An 18933-nucleotide genomic window follows, 5' to 3' on the forward strand; every position below is an offset into this window, starting at 1 on the left:
TACCTAATAGGTTCTTTGAATCAGTGTTGCTGTCATGCTTTCTGAAGTAGTGCTGTTGTGCTCTTTCCAGCTCTCAGGAATCTGACTGAGGCTGATTCAGCTGCACAGCTGTGTGCTTGCACATCCCCAAACTGTTATGTCACTGATTTTTAAAATAAAACCTTACAAATACATGGATGAAATTATACCTTTTCCCCCACTCTTCTTCTGTTTATGAATTCAGGTTGCTACCACAACAACCTGGCTGAATTTCAGGTTTCTCACGTACAGACTAATTTCTATAATCATGTTCTACCACCAGCTGGAGGGAATGGACATTAAAGCCTTCTAGGATCTTCCTTTTAATCCATGTTAGATACTCTGAGACTTCTTGATGGAAAATCCCTCTAGGAACTACTTGTCTAATTCTCCCAGGCTAAACCAGGTGGAGTACTTGCTTTCATACACACTTTCATGACTTCCCTGCAGCAATTTTTGCTGCCACATAATTGAGATAAAATGTTATCTTGAATTTGCCTAGGAAGATGTTATAACCATCCAGGTCTTATCTACTGCTGCCCTTGGAGATGTCTTAGTTCAGATGTTTAAGCTCTTGGCTAAAGTCTTGAGCTCCTGTCTGCCACACAAGGAATAAAGAATTCATTCTATATAGTTCTGTATTTCATTTCAAGACCTTGACCTCAGCAGGATTGTCTGTTCCATTTGCTGAGTTCTTAAGCAGTGTATACTTAAGCCAGGGAGAAGAACAGCAGGACTGGAAGACTTTGCTGATCATGATTAAAAACAGATTAATTTTTCTCATCTCCTGTCTCTTGGTATTTTGCATTACAGAAATGAGAAATTGAGTAAACCATCAAAAAAACTTGCTGAATACTAAAATTTTTGCACTTCTAGTTCCTTTCTCAGTTCTGTAATTGTATTCCTTGCCTTAAAATGTTATTTTAATTAATTTTCAAGGGCATAGTGATTTTGCACAGCATCCTTCCTCCTCATCCAACCAATTTAATGATGCCCAGGTGGATAAGGATTTCTTTTCATTTGTCATGTAGGAATATTTATATTAGGATGCAAAACCAATTCCTTGTATAGACAGCCAGTCATTTCAGTAGGCATAATGATACCAAGTTGTTGAAGTCCATGGTCTTTTTAGCTGTAACACAACCTAAAATCCATTTTTACTCATTGTAAGTATTACTTTAGGAACTGTGCTTGTTCATTTTATTTAAGAGTATTATGCTAGAAAGTGCAGAAAGCTACTCAGAGGATTTTCAAAATTTACTTAGATTCTTTAGAACTTAATGAAATTTTTGAAAACATTTTTTAAACATACATACTATTATTTGCAAAACATAACACAATGAAGTAAACATAGCTGAAATTAATATATGTCGTGGGCATTGTTGCAGTTATGTGCGTGATGTGTCCTATTGCAACTCAAATGTAAAGCGACAGGCTAATATGAGCACTCACTGTAACTTCAATAGTCTGATTCTGGTTGATTGAGACACTTCAGTTAAAAAATCCAGAGTCCTTCCAGACACCAGTAAATGCCACCAACTTTCATTGTGCTCTTAATGTCTTTAAATTGCCCCTTGTTTTCCTGGAAAAAGGCTAGTAGGGACCTATGGTGATGGGAGTTTGGTTACACATCCTAGTGTGCACTAGTACCTGGCTGTTCTTCCTCAGAGACTGTTCTTTGAAAGTTCTGTTCAGCAGCTTGAAGATCAGCAGGTAGCGCTGCTTGTGAAGTGTTAGAAAACCCATCTCTAGTTAGACTGACAGATACAACAGGACTTAGAGAAGACTTGTGTCCTTCAGGAGCCAGAGTTGTCCCTGAGGCAATTCATATGATGCAGAATGTCTGTGTTGAAGAAAGCTAAATCTAAACTGAATTTTGCTTCTGTAGATTTAATCCTGTAACACGCTGTTGACAAGGAGAGCAGCCCGCTTCTCCTTAGAAGAGAGTCCTGTATTCGAGTACTTCTCTGTCTCTCATCTTTGGTCAAATGTTCTCTACACTGATCCATCCTATTTTTTCAGCCCTTCTCTATAGGGTGTGTCTGCTGCCCTCCAGTAACTCCCACTGGCTGGCTCTGAACTCTTCAGCTGGATCCCATGTTTCTTGGAGATTGTGTGGTGCCCAGATGGCTCTAAGTGCTCCAGCCAGGTGTGAACAGGACTGACTGCCATGGCAGGTGTCCTGCAAGGTGTCCTGTCAGCTCTTGTCCTATTTGCACGTCCGTCTATCATCAAGTTCTTTGAACAGCAGTTTGATTCTGCTGATATTTACTCAGGCTGTTCTTCTCTGGCAAAGAATTGCTCTGTAGGCAGTTATTTATCCCCTGGTATTTCTAGAGTTGGTTCTTCTGCTTGGGTCTAATATCTGGCATTTATCCATTTTGGATTGCATCCTATCTTTACATATTTTTTCCAGTTCATTGTGATTCTGAATTCCCATTTTATCTTTCATCACCTTCACGATTGGTGATAGTTACAGATCTGACAACATAATCTTCATCACAGCATTAATATTTTTCAGTTGTTTTTTTACTTGCTTTTTATACCCCAAATTCAATAATTTCTGTGCTTCCTGCCCACAGTCTTCAAATACTGTTGATTGTTAGAACTCTTTGGAAATCTCTTACATTATACATGCAGAAAAATGTGATCACATGAGAATTAGCATATAATCCCAATTTCAATAATTTTTCACTTGGAACATCCTCTTGGGACGCTTCTGCCTAGTAAGAACTTCAAATGGTGCTAATTATAGCTTTATTTTAGATATCTGCAGACATTCTGTAAGCTTATTTTCATTTTCTTTCTCTCCTCAAGAAAAGAGCGATTGGTGTACGTGGGTATCAGTATTGAGAACATCATTCCACCTCAGGTAAGCTACTGTGTCTGTGTGGTATTATTGCTTTATTTTCCAAACTTCAGGGAAGAAGTCTCTCAGTGCTGTGTCAGAGGTGCTAGTAGCATCTTGGAAAGAAAAATCAATCTATATACAGATCAGAAATAATTCTAGACTCTTCATTTTAGACTGAGTATAGTAGAGAAACCAAGGGAACTTTATGGTGTTTATCAGAGCCACCTGATGCCGCCCAGAGTCCTCTCCCAGTGAGGGATTGCAGGACTACCTCCCTGCCCATTACAGTTGGATTTTGAGTTGAGTGCTCAATATTCAGTAGCTTGTGAAGGTGGGAAGCAGTTTATTTAGCTCTGGTGTTTGCTGTGCAGTTACCTAGGTCTAAGCTAATTGTCATGGCTTTCCTTTGGAACTGATGGAAACAAATGTTTCTGGCTTATGATTCAGAGGGAATGTGTAGTATCTCTAGGCCACACAGCATTTGCCTTCAATGAGTGGATAAGGTCACGTGATTAAAAACTGTAAACATTTAGCATTTCATTAACAGATGCTTTTGTATGGTTTCCCTTGAGAAAAGAGGAAAAATGCTTTGATTCACATGAAGAACAGCCTCTTCTCACTTAAATACACTAAAGCAAGTCCCTTGAAGTCTTAGCCAAATGCTTTCATCTGGAATTATATAATCTGTTCTTTGCAGTTCAAAATGGAACTTTCGATCATTTTAAACATAGACTTTCCACTCTGCCTGGCTGTAACAAGGCCAGCTTTTTCTCCCTGTCTTTGAATAACAGAAAAACAATTACAGATTTTACAAACTTGCAAAAGAATCTATGGCTGAAAGCAAATACTTGAAAAATGCAGCCTGGGGGCAGATTATTTTGCTTTAAAATTAATAACTTGCAAACAGTGTAATAAAACTAATCTGCATTAAACTTTATTGAAACTTCACTGTGTAAAGGTATCCCTGTGCTCAGTATGTAGAGGTGGTGGCCACAGTTTGTTCAGCTGCCACATACACTAGTCCTAGGAGTATCACCCAAGGCATGATCTCAGCATTGCAGCATAAAGACAATGATCCAATAGCCTGAACCCTTAAAGTCTGTGTTTAAAAAGTTATGTAGCCTTAAAGGGCAAAATGTGCAAATTCACATGAACTGCTGTAATAGGTCACTATATTACAAGTTAAAATGTCATGGGTTGGGCATATGAGCTTTCTAGACAGAAGGAATAATCTGTATTACAAGTTCAGTCATAATGAGTATGAAGAGAGGGAGGAGATAATGCTTTTTTGACACTTCTGTCTTATCTAAACAGGAGCCAGAAATACCTGAAGGTCAGGAAGAAAAGAAGAAAGATTCCAAAAAGCCCAAATCAAAACTTGAAAGGAGATCTACCAGAACCCGAAAGTGCATAAGCTACAGGTCAGCAGCTTGTTAAAATAGCTTGTACAGCAAAAGTCATACTGTTGTTTCCTTTCTGAATCATCCCACCACTCCTCATGTAAACTTCTACATTTAACAGAGAAGCCCAACTAAAGTGTCTTTGTTCTTTCCTCTGAATACTCGTTATGCTCAGTGGTTGTGAGAGCATAAGGTGATATAGTGAAGGGTGATGCATTAAAAAAATGAAAATGTATATGGTGTTTTGTTCAGGAATACCAGAGAAGGTTTTGATACTACTGCAGTTTCTGGAGTGAGTTAAAGCAGGTGAATTAAACCTTTCCTTTCTCTTGCACAGGAGACTTCTGCTTGTGTCTTGAAAGGCCTTCAATTCCTAGCTCTCTTCCCCCCTCCCCATCCTTACAAGAAAGGGTTATGAAACTTACAATGTAATTATCATACAGCACATCTAAAAATGAAACTCTTTAGAGAAATATGTAACTCTTTAGAGAAATTTTGACCAAAGTGCAATTAGTAAATGAAAGTGCCAAGATTCTGCATTCTGAAAGTAGAGTAGGTCACTAAGGTTTTCAAGATGCAGCATGATTTTAATTACAGGTTTTGTTCTCAGTGTATTACCAAGTTGTTTTTATAAACTGCTTTCTAAATAATACCATGTGACACTCTGTATCATCTTCAGTCCACCAGGCAGGTAAAATGCCCTTGGGATTAGAAAATAATGTGGTTGCCTGAGAGATTGTGGCAGTTTGTCCTGGATGCATTAGGAATATTAAAAAAAAAACCCTCTATCTTTCCAGCAGTTGCTCTTTGTAAACCTTTATCATCAAAAACTATAACACTCCAATACTAGAATAACAAACTTTCCAACAATAATCATCCCTGGATTTTTAGTCAACCTGGTTTGGCTGCTGAGGAGAGGCATGGCATTTGTATAGGCTGGGTTTCCCAGCCTGGTCAGAGCACTCTGTCTGACTTTGCTTAGCTGTTGGATTGTGGTAACTTTTTGAATGAACAGGAGAAGTCACACTAATGAAAATGCCATTGCTGCTTTGGGAAATTAAGCATTCCTGTAGGGAATGTTGTGCTACAGGCAAGACTACACAGATCTGCTGTTATGTTAATGCCAGGTCAGGCAGCATCTGACCAGGAGGAAAAAACCCCTTGCCTGTAGGGTGTGTGGCACAACTTCAGCAGGACTCATGTTGTGCAATGACAGTAAATTTTTATTGAATGTAATGTTTCAGAAAAATCAGTCTTCTGATAAAAAGTGATAATATTTCTTACAGACTACATCATACACATAAGTTTGAGCTGGTGAAAATATTACACATATCAGTGTGTCAGATTTATATGTCTGCAGTGAAGTTCCACTGGTGTTACTGAAAGTTGTGACAGCAGGGGAAAATGAATGCTTAAAGTCTTATTCCACTGGGAAAGAGATCTGTATTGTGGAGTATCCTGGTTCTCTAAGGGATCTGTAATCCCTTTGTATCGCTCTTCTGTTGAGTCCTCTCATGAGCAAGTTAGCAATAACCTGCATCATGTATCAAGCAGCAACAGAAGAAATTATGTTCCATTACATCTAATGGACAAGCAGCTGTCAGCTCACCCTTTTCTGAGCTCAGGGTATTTGTTAGCAGTGGTTTGAAAGCATTAAGTGATTTCTCACATTTTAAAGAGGGGGTTTTTTTTAGCTGTGTGGAGGGAAAACAGTGTTTGAGTAATGTGGAACTAATCTAACTGATGGAATAATTTCAGAGTTATTTCCTTGCTGGGTAAAGCAGCCTTGAGAGTGGCATGCAATTGTTCCTAAGGAATATAAAGATATCAGAAGTCCATCACCTTATTTTTAAAGGAGAAAGTGTTTTATGCTTACTATTGGAATACAGAATAAAGTATTAGATTTCTTTTTTTCTTGTACTGCCAGAGGTTCCTATGGAGGACCAAGGTAAATATAACAGTAATCTTTCTTTCATGACTGAGAAGTGGAATCTTTAATGAACGTATTGTCCAGTTGTTAGTTGTCTGTATCTGAAAAAAATCCAACAAATAACTTTTAAAAAAATGAGAAGAAGAATTTGCATCCAAATAAAAATTCTTTTCTATATAGTTAATAAAATTTGTACTTTTGCATGTTGGAGCTCAAGGCATCTATTTTTATGAACAGGTAACAATCCTTTTTTATGGAATTTGAATTCATAACTGAAGAAACAAACTGAGGTGTCATCTGTATTGAAAGGATAGGATCTTTTTTCTTCAGTTTGCTCTTCTCTTTAAATGAGCTACTCAGGGTGCAGAGATTTATGCAGTTTTATAAAAGCTGTTGCAGTACAAGCAGATTCAAAGACTGCCTTTGTTTGTCCTATTCAGTTATGTAACATTGCATTGCAACTTACTTATGTAGATTTATGAGGAACTCTGTACTTTGTGTTTTATTTTATCTGTTCAGCTTAGAATGTTGCAGATCCACAAAGTATCATGAGCTTTAAGAGTAGAAAGCAGCTATGTACAATCAGTTCTGAAGGAAAATGTGGACAGAAAAAAAGAGTTGTACATTTAGTTTAATAGATGATTCTCAGGCTGTTTTGAAGGTTGGTAGAGCTAATGTAATCTAATAAAAATTGTGGAAAAAATGGTGAGTACTTTGTATCAAAATGCTACTGAAACCATTTCAAAGAACTTTCAGATTATATATGTTTAAATTCAGACGCCTGTTGTGTAAAATGGGGGGGATTTCTGTTCATGTAACTCAGTAGTAAGACAGACAATGGTAAATACTCCTCAAGCAAGAAGAAGTAAGAAACACAGCTTTGGTAATAAAATAGCCATTTTTAAAAAAATTCTGGCCCATTGTTTCAGTTAATTATATATCCAGCCCACTCTGTGCATTGTAATTTCTTCAGATTTGAGGTATGTGTTTGTAATGATTTAATTACTGTTCACTTCAAAGTGGTAAATGGAAGCTGTTATTTTTAGGTTTGATGAATTTGATGAGGCAATTGATGAGGCAATTGAAGATGATATCAAGGAGGCTGATGGAGGAGGTATGTTTCTTATGTTACTTGTTTTTCATTGCAGTGGTGATGGGAGATGGAGAGCAAATTTATTTTTATATGGGAAGCAATAAATATAACCCTCTCCCTTTAAACTCTGTAGTTTGCCAGGAGTATTTTTTTACTGCTGTATTTTGGAGCAGCCATCCCATGCTGCCAAAAGATGTAAGAAAATTAGTAAAAGTTGATAGTTAAATCAAGCCTGTACAGGTTTTTATATATGTAATGAGTAAGTTTTGGATTTGAGATTGGAATGGCAGCAGTGCTATGGACATTTGTCCCCTGTAAAAAGAGAACTCACAAATTGGTCTGCAGTTGGACCCCCTAAAAGTCTGGGTGTAGGAAATTGTCTTAATATTCATTCAGCTCTATTAGCACTTCTTATCTGAACACAAAAAAAGTGAAATTGTGTTCTTTGTTGCCTGTTAAGGCAACATGGGACCAAACCAGAGATCTTCAGCAATATCTGAGAGGGATGGAGGTGGATTTGTGTTTCTGCATCACCTTAACTTGCCTGAAGAAAACAGCCATGAAACATTGTCCCTCAGCTATTTGGCCTGTGCTATCTCCAGACACTCACCAGTTTCAGAAGCTCGTGGATGTAGGCAGACAATCTGAAAATCTGCGGGTGTGTAACACAAGGTCCATTACAGTAAACATAACTAAATCTCAACACTAAAACACCTTTTCAAAAACTCCACTTCTTGGCCAACTCAAACCCTTCATCTCCTAAGAAGGATATTCAGCATTATGAAAAAAGTGTATTTTCTGGTAATTTCCCTATCAAAAGGCACTGGCATGGTAATAGTGTGGTTTGGGGTTGGGTATTAGAATGCAGACACTTAACCATGACCTTCTGCATGGATGTCAGTATTTCCAAGTGACCACATCTGGGCTGTGTGTCAGCAGCAAGACTCTGGACATAGTCTTGCTTGACAAGAAAATACTCTGCTTGTCAGAAAATAAACTGAAGGTAGGCACATGCAAGAAAGATCTGTAGAAAGTTCAACAAGAAAATAAACTTGCGATTGTTTCCCCTTTCTCTTACTGAATTCAGGCATTGGCAGAGGCAAAGACATGTCAAATATCACAGGTCACCGTGGGAAAGACATTTCCACAATCCTCGAGGAAGAAAGGAAGGAGAACAAGCGACCACAAAGGGCTGCTGCAGCACGACGCAAGAAACGACGGCGACTAAATGACTTGGATAGCGACAGTAACATGGACGAAGAAGAGAGTGAGGATGAATTCAAGATCAGTGATGGGTAGGTCTGCGATTTAACTTCCACCACAAGTCACAGACCTCTGCAGCTTCTCTGACTCTGGAGTGCCCCTGAAATGATCATCAGGAGCATGTTCCCAGTGCTGGAATGGCACTGTACATTGCCAGTAAAAGTCAGAGAATGATAGAATGGTTTGGGCTGAAAGGGACCTTAAAGATCACTCAGTTCCAAACCCCCTACCATGGACTCCTGCTGGCCTAGGGGAACATTGTACTGGAAAAACTGCATTCTGGATCCATGTGCTGACATCATCCAATCTGTATTTTAAGCATAATACATGCTGGAAACAATACTGTGATGTTTGAGGCCTTACTACAGGCTTCTGTTAGTGAAGGAGCCAGGTGGGCTCAGTTCTCTGGCTGATGTGACTGTCAAGCAGAAATCTGTAACAAAAATGTAGCTAAAATGAGGCTGGTTGTTCTCTTTTAAAAATGAGAGTTGAAAATTCCTGCTTTGTAGGATTTTTTGGCCTGGTTGTCATTTGGAAATTGGAAGAGGAAAATTTTCATTATTTAGAGCATACAAAACCTGTCAGGCAGATTCTGAAATTAGTTCTTGATTTGCTGCTTTGTAGGAAGTAGATTTTGAAAACAGTCAAAGAAATGGCTTATACTGTAAAAAACAAATACATGTCATTGCTCTGGCTGACTGAAACTCGCTTTCCACAGAATTTCTCCTCATTCAGTCTGGGCAATTACTGATGTTAAAAAAATTATAATTTTTGATGAACTTTATGCCTTAATGAAGCAACATAATAAAGCAGGCATGAGGCTGTAGGCTCTTTACCAGCAACTTTTAAAGCTTTATACCAATCATTGAGTCAATTTACTAAGTGTATGGAAAATCTATACAAGATAAATGCAAATTTTGAGCTTTGTTGTTCACCTGTGACCATGCTGAGGACATTTCATTGGCACCCTGAATAATTGAGCTACACATGCTGGAAATTTCCAATCAATGAGTGTAGCTTGTGGAAATGTCACAGAATTAATAGTGCATTGATCTGTTAAAGTGTGCTCATGCATTTTCAACTCCATCCTCTGCTTAGGGCCTTCTGGATCTTACACTGGAATTTAGATTCAGCTGGCAGCTAAATGCAAGTGACTGTATACCTTCAGTGTTCGATGGTTTTTAAAAAAGCCTGACTCACTTGAAATTATGGGAATGTTACAAGCTTATAAGGTTGTGAGGTGCATGTTTTGCATTAGAGCCATAGTTTTGTATGAAGACACAATATTCTAATTCTCAGAAATTGTGTGGGACAGTTCTGGGTTTGTAAAGGAAAGGTCACCTTTGCTAGGACATTGTTGGTGTTTTTTTCCCTCCACAGTTACTGCTGTGCAGGCATTACATTGCAGTGAACAATATGAACACTCTAGAGTCTGTCTTGTGTTAATGCCAGCTGCAGTATTGGTTTGACAGAGTGTTTATATCCACCTGCTGCTGTAGTCTGCTGTGTAATGTCATGCACTGTAGAGCCATGTCCCAAACACACAGCTGAAACCTCATGTCAGTGGTGGCAGCTGGCCCTCTCTGAGTCTTTGCTCCTCATTATAAGATTTGTGCTTTTTTTGTTTTGTGTAAAATGGTACTTATCACTTGCTTGTAAAATACAAGTACTAGTTCAATCCTTTGGTTGTAATACCCATCTCTATTATCTGGGGTTTTCCTTTGCAGATCTCAGGATGAGTTTGTTATATCAGAGGAAAATCTGGATGAAAGTGAAGATGACCCACCATCAAACGAGGACAGTGACTCCGAGTTCTGCGCCCGCATATCCAGGCGACACCTCTCCAGGCCCATGAGGCAAAGCAGGCGGTTACGAAGGAAAACAGTCAAGAAAAAATACTCTGAAGATGATGAAGATGAAGAGTCTGAGGACAATTCAAGCAGAGAGTCTGGTGAGTACAAGCAATCTTTGATATTTTAAAAACTCTGTTCTGGAGAGAGAGAGAGAGAGAAGGGCAGTCTGAGCTTCTGTCACGACTGACTAGCTTGTTTGCTTGCTTTGGTCAAGTCAGATGTCATCTTTGCTGCGAAGCAGTTTGCTACTTGTTCTGCTGTCAGTATTTTTCAGGAAACTGATATTGAGCACTAGGTTCTTGGCATTTCTAGGTAATGATGTATTTACATAAATGCTTGTGCTATGATTCTAGAGGCCACCATTGTGGATAGTTGCAGCTACCTCTATACCTGTCCTGTTTGGCACGGGATTATAGGAAGGAGGATGGAGACAAAAGTTTGCTTCTTTATAGCTAGTAGATGACCTTCTGAACACAGCTATGAAAAAGATTCTGAAAGAAACATTTTCCGTCACTTTTATGGAAGAAAACTTCAGTTGTATGGCATTTTGTGTTTTCTGGGAGGCTTGAAAGCAAAGAATAACACCTTGAATCTCTTTCTCCTAAAATTATCCTTAAAATCTTTAGTAACTGAAGACTTTGCATCACAAGAGAACCTGATAATTCACTTTATTCTACTTGTCCTTCAACTACTTCATTTTCTGTTGGCATGGTTTGAAGTGTGAGAATAGTGCCTGTGCACTACATAAACCTCTTCATGATCAGCATCTTTCTCTGAAGACAGTCCTCCTTGTTTATGCTTCATTTGAGAACAGACTAGGAAGTGCCATATACACAAGCACTCATTTTTTCTCACTCTTATTGTGAATTTAAGGTTCTAACTATAATGGAATGTTAACTTGCTGCAGTGTGTGTTATGTTACCAGTGTTTTATTTGTCTGTCTAGATTATAGATGATGGACATGTTGGAGTAAATTGGTTTGGATGATTTCCAACTGATTTCCAAAAGAAAGGTTCATACATGGACAGATGAAGACAACTATAGGAGTGATTAGAGTGATTGTTATCTCCCTGTCCTCAATGCATCATTGCATTGCTCTTATCAATAAAGATACTGGCAGAAGTCTAAAGAGATTGCTTATATGTTCTGTAATGCACAAGAACAACTGTTTGTTTCCTGGTGGACATACATCTGTGATAAAATCAACTGATTCCTGTATCATTCCATATATATATCTAAAGTATAATGTTAGCTGCATGTTTCTCTTTCTCTCTTACCTTCATTATTGTCCATCAGGATTTTGCTTTAAGCCTGTTTTCAGCTAAGAAAATCAGGTGCCCTGCAAGATGTTTTATTTTCAGTCTCCAGAGATGGAATTTCTTTCTGAAGCTAGTTGTTCTTGCTGACTCGCTCTGTTTCTTTGTCTAATATTTTAGGAAGTAAAGAGGATGCCACTTTGATCTGTGGCTCATGTCAATCTCTAACTTAGAAATAGTGTGTGACTTTTATAGAAATGTATCTTGGGATAATGGTTCTGGCATAGCTCAGTGAAAAGCAGATGAAGTTGATTTGAGGCTATTTTCAACTGATGTAAATAAATTTAATTTTTGAAGACTCTAGCTGCAGTAGACTGGTGCAGGAAGAACTGTGATTGATGGTAAGTTTCTTCTGTATGGTTTCTGTTTTAAGCAAACCCACGATTGAGTGAAACTGGTTTTTGTTGTTAACTTATATAACTCAGGTCTTGGAATTTCATCTTGTCAGTCATTTTTCATCTACCCATTCTTAAAAGTCTTCCAGTAGAGTACACATTATTTGAATTTTAAAAGCAGAACAGACTCTCCTGAGGCACTGGTAATGTGTGCCATCAACTCCAATTCAGTAAGGTTGTTTCCACTGTCAGGAGTTGTAGAGAAGTCTTTGACACCAGTAGAGATGAGGCAACAGAAACACCATAAGGGAAATATCTGAATTAGGAAACTTACCTAAATTTTTTATGTGAGGCAGTTTTGCTTTGATGGTCTAATGCACATCACTATTTTGTTCCACACAGAGAGTGGTGATTACACAGATTACAGCGATGATGATTACCTGGAAACTAGGAGGAGAAGATCAAGAAGGAATCAGAAGAGACAAGTCAATTATAAGGAAGATTCAGAAAGTGATGGCTCACAGAAAAGTGTCCGATATGGGAAGGAGTTGAGAAGAGTTCATAAACGCAGGCTCTCCACTTCAGATAGTGAAGGTAAAATAAACCGTCCAACACTTCCAGGAGCATGTATATGTCAGCATCAGCACAAAGGGAAAGATATGTAATTCCAAGATTTCAGAGAATTGTCTTTCTAGAGTTCTTTGATGTTTCTTAGAAACTCTCCTTCTGAAACACCCCACTGGTACTTTATGATGCACTGAGTCACTTCTCAAATTTATCATTGCCCCTAATCCTGACTTTTAGGTCTGAATTTACTGCCTGATATAGAGTGTTGGGATTCCAAATTTGGCAGTAATACAGCTGTTTCAGCACTTTTCTGTTAAGAGGCTGAATCCCACCAGCCTCTAAAGATTCTCTTATGTAAGAGGAAGGGCATTGCCACTGGTGCCCTGACTGTGTTTGTGCTGGTGGTTCAGACTCGTTCCATCTCCTGTTTAAGGAGCTGTGCCAAGTGCAGAGGAAGCCTCTCTCAGTAATGTCAGGCACACCATGAGTGGTTGGTGTGCTTTGTGATTTATAATTAATTAGCTTTTACAAAATCAGCCACTGACTTTGGCTGTTTTGGATTGCGGGTGCCTGGATTATCAGACCTTAGCTCTGGCTTTCCAAACACTGAGCAGTGGAAGTTGCAATGGATACCAGGCTTCCTCAGAAAATGGGCTGTCCTTTGGCAGTCTGCGTGCCTCAGTTTTGGAAGGGCTCTCCTGAGATTACAGAGTGGTAGAGTATCTTCTAGGTGAGGGGAAACAAGTATGTGATGCAAGTCTGTAGTGTCTCAAAAACATGATCTTCAATACAGCCTGTTCTCAGGCTCTATGGTGGCTTTTTTTCCCCAGCACTTGTGGCTTAAACATTCCCTGATGGCCGTTGTCTTTTCTTCATGAAGTCCCATTTCCTCAGGTATTTTAGGTACTGGCTTTCAGTGTATTAAAATCAGCACCATTTGGCACCTTTCCAGCACTGTCACACAGTTCCCACTGTATATCATAAAACACATAACAGTGTTACTGGAATTGCAATTACTTTAAAAATAGAGGAACACTGACAGTCTCAATCAACTTGAACCTACATTAAATAATACCCTTTAAAATGAAAATTCCCATGATTTCTAATGGGAATCACAAAGAGACAACAAATAGTTTGCCATTTTGATTTTTCAGTTTCCATCTTTTCTCTCCACAACCACCGAAGATAAGTGTAAAGGCTGTCAGGGTGTAGGCAGTATTCCAATTTCCGAAAACACAAAGCCTCCCATTAAAAGAAGTTGTATATAATTTGGGGGTGGCAGGGGTATAGTACAGCTTTGTGTGTGTGTGTGTAGATACATGAATTTTATGATAGAGCGGGCATTATTTGGGTTCTGAGTTTCTGTCAAGGTACAAATAAAGCTCATACGATGAGATGAGGAGTGCAGTTGGAGTTACCAGTTTTAGGGGAGAGCACACCTACTTCCAAAGCCTCTGGTACTCTTCAGATTGGAAACAGAATATCCATAAATTATTAATACTTGCTACATTAGAAGTTAATTTAAAAATTAGAAAGAATGCAAGCCTTTTAGCTTGGCTGGGGAACCTGGGGAAGGAGGCAGAAGTGTGTGTGCTCAGAGAGCTGTCTTGTTGGTGAGTGTGGAAGATGAACAATAAATGTTGCACTGAGATTTGCTCTAAGTCTGCTGCTTCTTTCAGAGAGCTACACATCTAAGAACTCTGAAGATGATGAATCCACAAAGGAGTCCAAGCGATTGATTCGAAAACGTCGGCGAAGTACAGACGACTATTCCGAGGAAGAAGGAGAGGATGAGGAGGAAGAAGGGAAGCCTGTCCGCAAACGCCTGAATCGAATTGAGACCGACGAGGAAGATGCGTGCGAAAACGCCAATGACAACGCAGAAACCCCCGCTCCCACAGATAAGCTGCCAGCAGCACAAGCCCCCCCAGACAACCCCAAGAAGCACTGCTACCGGATAGAGAGTGATGACGAAGATGACTTTGATAATGTAGGGAAAGTAGAGAGCCCTTTGGACTACAGCCTGGTGGACTTGCCTTCCACCAACGGACAGAGCCCAGGGAAAACCATTGAGAACTTGATTGGCAAGCCAAGCGAGAAGACCCAGGCCCCCAAGGACAGCACAGCCAGTGCCAGCCTGGCGCCCAATGGGACAGGCAGTGGGCAGGAAGTGGTAGGGCCGGAGGAAGATGAAGATGAACTTTTGAGAGTGACTGACCTTGTTGATTACGTCTGTAACAGTGAACAGTTATAAGACTTCCATTTTTGTGCTAATTTATTCCACGGTAGCTCATACCAGCGGGCCAGTTATTAAAAGTTGTTTTATTTTTCCTAGAAAATTCTCCACTACAGTATCACTTTCTAGAAGCAAGAATTTCACCAGTCCTGCAGTCTTTCTGTGAAGTGACCAGTTTTGAACTTTGAAGATGAATTGCTGTAAATTCCCTCTCTTACCCCCCCTTCTCCTTCCAAGTCCATGGTCCTGGGTAATTTCACTCACAAAAACCTTATAACAACAAGAGATTTGTATATTTTTGACTTTATATTTCCTGAGTGCATACAAATTTGTGGAAATGGGTGGCCTAAGAAAGCATTCCAAATCAGTCAGGGCCCAAACCGGAACTGGGGTGGGTTTGGCTCAGGGGGTGGGGGGGATGGGAGGGGGGTGGTGCAGAAGCACTTGTGCTTTAGCTTTTTCATATGAGATATATATTATATTTAAATGTTCACAACTTAGATTACAACTTAACAGACAGTTAAAAGCAAAATTAATGTCTGTACTGTCGCATTTTGTGAGTTGTAGGTTAACATACCATAGCTCATTTTAGTAATCACCTTCATGGAAGCAGTTTGATTTTAATACTGGCGGCAAACAGAATTATTAGAGGCCAAGAAGGTACCATAAACAAGAACTCTGCTATTCATTATGACTTGCAGACTTTCCTAATAAACATCCTTTAAAATGTTTGTACAGTGAAGTGTACTGTAATGAAGTTTTTGACAGTCGAAACACTTTAGCCATGAATTTCTAAAGTGATCTCATGCACAGTTCATCAGATGGCCTTCAATGCACAGTGTCTAGTGGGAGGACGTATTGATGTCAAGTAAGTCTGTAAGCACTGCAGACTTTTACAGACAAAAGAACCCTGCAGTCGCTGCCCGGCCATGTGAGTTTCATAACCAGTTGGAGTATTCTGAACAAAATGTGTTTGTACAAATGGCATTGACCACAGAATGACAGTGCATAAGAGGATGGAGGGATTTTCAAATAAACTATGACTGGTCCATTCATGCCCTTAATATCTACTTCAAATTGAAGTAAACAAATGGAACAGTTTTCCTTTTGGAGGTTTCCTGTTTGGGGTTTATGTGTGTTTTGTTTTGGTTTTGCTTATTTGCCTGGATGTATTAGCAGGTTTTGAATGTAGTTGTTGGCCTTTGGCCATTAGAATTTTCTTAAAATACATTTTAATAACTACCATGTGACCAACTGATTTCAAGAAGGCAGAGTTTCTGAGAGAAAACGCTTGACTCCAAGACATCCCATCAACTTTCCAGCAGGCATGAAGTGATATGTGCTTTTATTCAAGGGGAAAAAATAGACATTGGAAGAATAAAAACCCCACCAAATCAACATGGGGCACATCAAGAGCATTCAGTTTTCTCTGTACTCTGATTAAGATGCAGGCTGTAGCATTTGTACATGTTATAGGACACAGGCAGCTCAAACAGATCTGCCAAACATTGAAATCCAAAAAGGTCACATCTGTTAATCCTTTTGCTCTGAGATTTGGATTTTTGACTGGTGTTTATGTCCATTGCCGGCAATGGATGCACCAAAGCTGCTGCTGCCACTGAGGAGTGAGTTCTCCTTTCCTGCCCCACCTGATTCCCTTCCATTATATTGTATTTACTAGTTAGTCATTAAGCACTTCTGTTTTCTTGTACTAAAACCAGCATTAGGCCTTTACTAAATACCTCTCTAGAAAACCTAGATCCAAATTTTACCTACCTTCTGGCCTTTAAAATATTGGTTTTGTTTCCCCACCCTTTCTCCCCAAGTCTGTCAGAACCACTCTGTGACTTTTACTCCTTTGGATTCTAGCAGTGCACACATCATGCTATAAAACTAGGATCAGAAAGATGCAAAAAGATGGAACTTGCTCATTATCTGCTGTGCTAGGCAGGCTTGTGATTAAAAACAAAGAGAAATCACTCTACATGACAATGTAATTTCATCAAAGATTAAATGTTTTCCTACCTTACTGATGTTAACAATTAATAGTTAAATTATTAAAATGGGGTAGTGAAGAGCCACAGAAGATTAGAATGAGTTCTTAAAGGCATATGTAGCATTTTAAGCTGCTCTAGTGCTTTACTTTGCCTAGGTGATGCGTAAATGCAGTACTTCTAAATTCTAATATACTTGTGTGTTAGGACAAGTAAGAACATAAGGCTTCCACTTGTCCATGACAGTAGTGGCTGAGCATTTTAAATTCTTTTAATTCTTGCAGTGCAAACTGATTCACATCCATCAGCTCTGTGGAATCTATAGTTCTTCACTTGTTTTGCCAGTGCCATGTTTTCATTTGCTGCCTGATTGAGCCTTTTATTATCTGATCAAACATTCTTGCTTGTAGAATCAACTCCAAATGCTAAATACTTAGTGGGGAGGTACTTGTATGTGTAAGAAAATTCAAAAGAGTTACAATTTCGGATATACCAATCGTGAGAAAAATTGAATACTGAGTTAGAACAGTGTAAAAGCAGGAAAGACCAGGAAGCAAAATAGGAGCATTGATGCTTGCATCAGAAGTGTCATGTTTTAAAAATCGCCAGTTGTTACCAAATTGTACTTTCTATAGGTCTCTTCTTAAAAGCAACTTTTCTGTCTTCTAAGAAGTCACCCTTGGTGCCTGAGATGGCTTCATCCCATAGGATCTAGAGTTCCTCCTCAGATCAGTGTGAATGATGTGCAAGGAAAAACTGCAAAAAACGCTCTGGAAAGTATTACTATTTTAAAACTTAGTATTTTTGTCATTTTTAAAGCTTCCTGTTGGTGGAAAATGTATCATCTCCTATTTGGGAAGATGGTATTTTCTGACAAGAGGCCAGCTATCACACAGGTTTCATACCGTTACAGTATGTATATGTGATTCCAGAGTGAAAAGGTCTTCCTGGTGTCCTTACAGTCTTGTGCCCTTCAGTGTGACCTCAGTGTGAAATCAGGAGTTAGTTGTCTTTGAACAGTGATCTTCAGGTGTAGGTTTGGGCTTAAAGCTTAAACTGTATGGGAAACGGGAAACAGGCCAGGGATTGTTTTTAATGAGACCAAGCAGCTACTGGCTGAACATGCTGAGCATTTCTTCAGCAAACTCTTGTTTCTTCTACACAGATTATCACTAACAGCTTTGTCTTTTTTTACCAGCAAGCTCTTTTGTATATAACTGACTGGGAGGAAAACTGATTTCTATGTGTAGTCTAAGTAGCACTGCTGGGAAGAAGAATATATAGATCAAGTGGAGGAGTGGATTTTTTGCCACCAGGATAAATGCTGGCTGTTTGCTTCCCTGTGTGGGGCTTCTATGACTCAGTGACAAAAAGCACACAAGCAGGGCCACTGCAGTAATGAATGGGGTGTGTTAATCTAAGCAGTAGGGGGATAGAATTAACAACTGGGTTGGTTTCACCACAGTTGCTGTCTTCTGGTTGTTGAGTCTGATAAACCTGAGCATATTCTTTATATAAGATGGAAAGTAGCATCATATTTAACAACCCTTAGTTAACAAGGTCAGTGCTGAACAATCAACTCTTTGGTACTTCATTTTGTACATGCCTGAATTACATTTTAAAATCACTGCATCTTCCTGACTATTTTTTTTTGAATGAATAGATTGTTCTGGTCTAGCAGCACTTAAGAGAAACAAGAGACGCTTTTTTCCTTAAAAGCTCATTTTTGAAGTGTCACCTTCAAGATTTTGTTGTACTAAGTGTCTGGACTACTCTCCATATTATGGGAGCTAATGACTTAGTTGGACTTGTTTTCTGTTCACTTCTGTTTCCTAATTGCTGTATCTGAACTTTTGGTGAGAGACCTTATATTGAGAAGCTCAAGGGGCAAAAGATGTATGTTCACAAAAGAAAAATTGTATGGTAGTGGTACACTTGTTCTGATTTCTCTTTACATCTATTATTTAAACTACACTGGTATCCAGATGCTGCGACTGGGTAATAATTTTATTCCTTCCTTGTAAGGGGGTCCATTTTATACCTCTCTTTTCAGGTGCTTATAATAACATGGTTTTCA

At 39.0% G+C, this 18933-nt stretch overlaps 1 protein-coding gene across 1 annotated transcript in view; it reads left to right on the top strand.

Annotated features, from left to right (window-relative positions):
• Positions 1 to 15599, top strand: part of RSF1 (remodeling and spacing factor 1) — a 60623-nt gene extending 45024 nt beyond the window's left edge. Inside the window, exons 10-16 of the mRNA XM_036383924.2 lie at positions 2836 to 2890; positions 4184 to 4290; positions 7246 to 7313; positions 8380 to 8587; positions 10283 to 10506; positions 12462 to 12653; positions 14306 to 15599. Coding sequence (XP_036239817.1) covers positions 2836 to 2890; positions 4184 to 4290; positions 7246 to 7313; positions 8380 to 8587; positions 10283 to 10506; positions 12462 to 12653; positions 14306 to 14880 — 1429 coding nt within the window. The 3' untranslated portion in view covers positions 14881 to 15599. The remainder of the gene's footprint in view (positions 1 to 2835; positions 2891 to 4183; positions 4291 to 7245; positions 7314 to 8379; positions 8588 to 10282; positions 10507 to 12461; positions 12654 to 14305) is intronic.
• Positions 15600 to 18933: the final 3334 nt, after the last annotated feature.

This window comes from Molothrus ater, chromosome 2, assembly GCF_012460135.2.
Source record: "Molothrus ater isolate BHLD 08-10-18 breed brown headed cowbird chromosome 2, BPBGC_Mater_1.1, whole genome shotgun sequence".
In the NCBI taxonomy this organism is placed as follows: domain Eukaryota; kingdom Metazoa; phylum Chordata; class Aves; order Passeriformes; family Icteridae; genus Molothrus; species Molothrus ater.